The sequence below is a fragment of the Sinocyclocheilus rhinocerous genome, unplaced genomic scaffold (genome assembly GCF_001515625.1).
Source record: "Sinocyclocheilus rhinocerous isolate Xijiao unplaced genomic scaffold, SAMN03320098_v1.1 scaffold433, whole genome shotgun sequence".
Classification (NCBI taxonomy): domain Eukaryota; kingdom Metazoa; phylum Chordata; class Actinopteri; order Cypriniformes; family Cyprinidae; genus Sinocyclocheilus; species Sinocyclocheilus rhinocerous.
Genome location: NW_015627897.1, coordinates 850,885 through 855,895, shown reverse-complemented (window position 1 = coordinate 855,895; position 5,011 = coordinate 850,885). Strand labels below are relative to the sequence as shown.

At 36.2% G+C, this 5,011-nt stretch overlaps 1 protein-coding gene across 1 annotated transcript in view; it reads left to right on the top strand.

Moving 5' to 3' along the window:
- The window catches only part of LOC107737012 (endophilin-A3-like), a 52,934-nt gene extending 48,379 nt beyond the window's left edge, over positions 1-4,555 (top strand). Inside the window, exons 5-9 of the mRNA XM_016548409.1 lie at positions 687-820; positions 1,190-1,234; positions 1,747-1,850; positions 2,052-2,176; positions 4,185-4,555. Coding sequence (XP_016403895.1) covers positions 687-820; positions 1,190-1,234; positions 1,747-1,850; positions 2,052-2,176; positions 4,185-4,390 — 614 coding nt within the window. The 3' untranslated portion in view covers positions 4,391-4,555. The remainder of the gene's footprint in view (positions 1-686; positions 821-1,189; positions 1,235-1,746; positions 1,851-2,051; positions 2,177-4,184) is intronic.
- The last annotated feature ends 456 nt before the right edge of the window (positions 4,556-5,011 follow it).

Sequence of the window (5,011 nt, the reverse complement as noted above, 5' to 3'; positions counted from 1 at the left end):
CGGAAAAATCAGAAAAATCAATTAAAGACGTAATCAAACAGACGATGAACACTATTAACAGCAATTATTATTCAAACTTATCCAATGGGAAACAAGACACATGACTAAGACAACCAATCAGAACATGACACAGACACGGGAATCACATGACTAGACAATAACCAATGAGAGCATGACACATACACAAGGCAGAGATACATGAGGGCAAGGGAAGCATGACACTGACAGGGACCATGATAAACTCCAAAATAAAAGACATGAAAACATGAACAAGAAACAAAAACCAAACACAAAACCCCACATTACAAATGGTGTCCTCTCTGGCGCCATGAAGGCGAGCAGTGGACAGTTCAAGATACACCACGTCTATAAAAGTGAGAACCCAATATTGCTTATTAATAGAATGTGGAGGCTTCCATCTTGTTGCAACAATTTTCTTGCCCGCTGTCAAGCCAGCTAAAAAGACTCGCTTCTGCATTTTGTTAAGTTGGATGTCAGAAAGATCATTTAAAACAAAGACAGAAGGGGACAAAGGGATCGAGACATTTAATATAGTGGACAGATTTTTCTTAACCATATTCCAAAAACTGGCAATCCCAAATCAGTTGAAAAAAAGTACAGATTTCCCTAATGTTTCATTATTTTTATATGAAAGTCAAAATATTATGTCTGCCTCATCTTCTCAGGAGCTGCGCTGGTGGACATTGGTGAAGCCATGAAGCAGATGGCTGATATTAAAGATGCCCTTGATATCAATGTGAAACAGAACTTCATTGACCCACTTCAGACTCTACAAGACAAAGACCTCAAAGAGATTGTGGTACAACACTGTTTCGTAATTTTTTTTATTAATCCTTCATTTTAAACCAAGAATTATTAAAGGTTCAATATGATTTTACATTTAAAATGTTTTATACCTGAAGGCCTTTTGAAATGAGGTTTGAAAAGATATAAACTCACATAAGATGAATACTCCAGGCAAAATCAGTGGCCTAGAAAAAGCTGATTAAATCTGCATGGAGCATGACACCCCCTTATGGTGGGTGTTATGTTGACCAAACAAATAACTACCCTCTATTATTCCCTCTATTATCAGACACTATCATTTACAGATAGCAGTTTGTCCATTTTTAGTTTGTGTTTAAGGTTAGTGAAGTACATGATTACATCTCATGTGATTTCCTGATAGCATCATCTGAAGAAACTGGAGGGTCGACGGTTAGACTTTGACTACTGACAAGATGCGCGTTAAATATCGCATGCGATTTATCGTGCAGTCCTACCCTCATGTCATTCCAAACCTGTATAAGTTTCTTACTTATATTGAAAACAAAAGAAGATATTTTGTAGAATTTTGAAGAACCAAACAGTTGTTGGTCCCCATTGACTTCCATAGTAGGGAAAGAAATACTATGCAATGGGATAAGTCAATGGGAATCTCATACAGGTTAAAAGAATCTCATACAGGTTTGGAACGACATGAGAGTGAGTAAATGATGACACAATTTTAAATTTTGAATGAACTCTTCATAACTTTGGGACTTCATTATTGAAATATCACATCATTATTCTTGCATTCCATTCTTACATTATTAAGTTTTGTTTGAGTGTCCAAATACATGTATATATACGCTGTATGTGCTGCACACTACATGTGTTTTCCTGTTAATTATATATTGCAGTTGTGCATCAGTAAGGTTTCTGTTCTGGGTCAGTGAAAACGTCATGTCTTTCATTTACCTGTAGGTGGAGCAGGTGAGTCAGTTATCAGCTCTGATTGAGGCAGCGCTGGATTACCATCGACAGTCCTTGGAGATTCTGAAGGAGCTCGACAGCAAACTACAGAACAGGTATCTTCAACTACACATACTGCAAATCAGATCCCATATTCCTAGTGAAAGTTCATTTAGTTTTTTCCCATGTATTTTGTTATCTAGCCTACTGTTGATCTGTCTTCATTGGAAGATATGTTATGAAAGTGTCAACAATAACAAATGCAGGTTTCTTGCTAATATGCACTGAGTTTATGCACATATATTTTGCTCTTGCAGGATATCCACTGCAAGCAGTCGGCCCAAAAAAGAGTTCAAGCCAAAGTTGATTGTGTCCAGTTTGGAGACCGTCGAAACCAGGCAGCACAATGGACTTACCCACACCTCATCAGTCAAAAGCACAGGTATCAACAAGAAAACATCTCAACTTGTGTGCTTCAGTCTAAGCATGGAGTCAGAACATATGCAGAATCTTTAATGTTTCTTTTTGTATTTTAACATAACTTTTATTTTCTATGATTGCATAATATAAAATTCCTAGTTTTTATGTGATCTGAGAACTTTCGTACAGTATATTTATTAATAAAATAATGCAAGTACAGTGCTTATTAGCAAAAAAAATAATATTAACAATAAAAATAATTTTCTTTATTTACCAGCCATTGACTGGTGGAAAAATGTCATTTTCTGCAATAATGAACATATGCTATACAGTCTATTTTGGGGTTTCATTGCTTGTTTCATTTTGTGTTTTTTTTTCCTTCTGGCTTGTTGTTCTTTGTTTTTTTTTTAAGAAACTAGAGGTTCATGAATGGCTTTTGTTGTGTGTTGCTCACATATTTCACCACCATCATGTGTTCTTACATATTCATTCATATTCCTTTCAGATATCCAAGTCAACAACACTGTAAATGGAAAAAGTAGGTGGTAATGTTTATCATGGAAATATTTTATTACTTTTACCTGTTTGGACTATTTATATTTCAGTCACATGATGCAAAATATGAATCAGACTTGAAACTAGAAGCATTGGGAAAACATAAATAGGTTGATGAAAGCAAAATAATAGAATCAGAATCAAAACCAAACAACCTTACAATTCACATCCGTAAATTATAGATGACATGGTTGTTTTTTTGTGGTCATGTTCATGTTCATCAACAGTGTGTTTTATTAGCTGAATCGTGTGTATGTGTTTGTCTCTCATGTTTGATCTCGTGTGTTTTTGCTCTCAGTTGATGAGTTCACACACACAGCACCCATGACTCTATCATGGCCTGAGAGCCCCAATGGTGATAGCAAACGTGAGTATCATCCTGTAGGTTCATGCCTAGACGCTCACTGAATGTGAGGTAGTAGGCGATACCCGGCCCTGAAGAGGCCAGGAGATTGTAGTATTTGGTCGATAATGGCTATTTGAATTCTGCAGAGCTTTTGTTGGAGATATGCGGTCACAGATTTCATGTGGACCCACTCATCTCATCTGCCCACACATCAGCTCTCAAACTGATTTTCTATTACTTTCCTCTCAGTAACCCTGTGCTGTTTTCCATTAGTTGCACTGGATGTTTGAATTCAGCACATAGGTGGTAAATATTTCATTTTAAACCCAATTTTCTCACCCTCAAGTGATTCCAGACCTGTTTTCTGTGGGGAAAAAATCTGAAGAATTTCATAGTGACCGGGTCTTGACAAAAAAAAAGTGTATGCAACTTATTCAAGTTACTGCATTATATTTATGCATTTTAATTGCATTATACTTAATATCTTTTTATAAGGAATATACTGGATGTGAATGAGCCTTAAATGTAATAAGAACTTAAATTTTGTTACGTTTCTTGCTTAAAGCTACAATATAATATAACTTGGGAGGACTTGAGAATATAACACATGAATATAATATGTTTATACTTTTATGGTGCTTTTTTGGAGTAAACCATAAAAAATCCATTACTTGAATTAAAAGAAAGATTAACTAAATAAAATTAAAAAAAATAAAGGAACTAGTTTAAGTTGAAGTACTAAAATAGCTAAAACTAAATAAGCTAAAACCAAAACTTAAGAAAAACTAATAAAAATGACAAAAACACAACACAAAATTACTGAACTTTAAAAATGACAACAAATATAAAAATAAAGTCTAATTCGAAATATTAACAAAAACTATAATAGCATATCAATGGTACTAAAATGACACTGGTTTGACAGCCGTGGTCACTGTGAACATTGTAGGACAAGATCATAAAATTAAAAAAGCAGCATATGTGACCCTGGAGCAATGACTGGTTTTGTGGTCCAGGGTCACATATGGGCTCGGAACAACATAATAAGTACAAATGACAGATTTTAGTGAATGGGTGAACTTTAACAAATGTTTAAATGTGTGTGGTGGTTGTATTTTCCTCTTTGCAGAGTTGGAGTCACACTTGGACCAGCCCTGCTGTCGATCGCTCTACGACTTTGATCCAGAGAACGAGGGCGAGCTGGGCTTCAAAGAGGGCGACGTCATCATCCTCACCAATCAGATCGATGAGAACTGGTATGAAGGCATGATTAACGGCGAATCGGGCTTCTTCCCCATAAACTACGTCGAGGTCCTAGTGCCCCTGCCTCAATGAGCTGAGCCAACAGCCTCGGGTCACTGACCGCATGCCAAACCAGACTGTCTGAACCGTCCACTCACCCAACATCCTCTGCTGCATTCTCACCAATGAAAGCCTTGCGTTTGACCACAGACAATTTAGAACCTTTTACATTTCAGTATTTATTTATCTTATTACGTTTTCCAGGCCTCATGGTGCAACATCTAGATTTTTACACTGCAAAAATTATTTTTAATCAGTGTTTTTGCTTTGTTCGTTAGTAAAAATATCTAAACATCTTTAGAACAAGATACATTTATTTTTAATAATAATAATAATCCATTACATTTTAAAAGATGAAACAGCATTCATGCAGTGTGTCATGTAGCTGTATGTGAACATAAACTATCTGCAAAGTTGTGAAGCCGACAGTGCACGATAAATAAAGTTATTGTCTATAAAATAAAGAGTTGGCTCGCAATTGCCTAAACAAGTCGTCAGGAATTCGAATCTTGTTCTGTTACGGCTCTACGTCATGAAGTAACACATTTGCATAATGTCCGCCCACTTGTTAACACTTGACACTTACCACTGAGAAAGGTCCTGCTCCAGTCGTGCTTGCGAATCAGTCTCTTGTCGATCAGCCACTTCAACCGT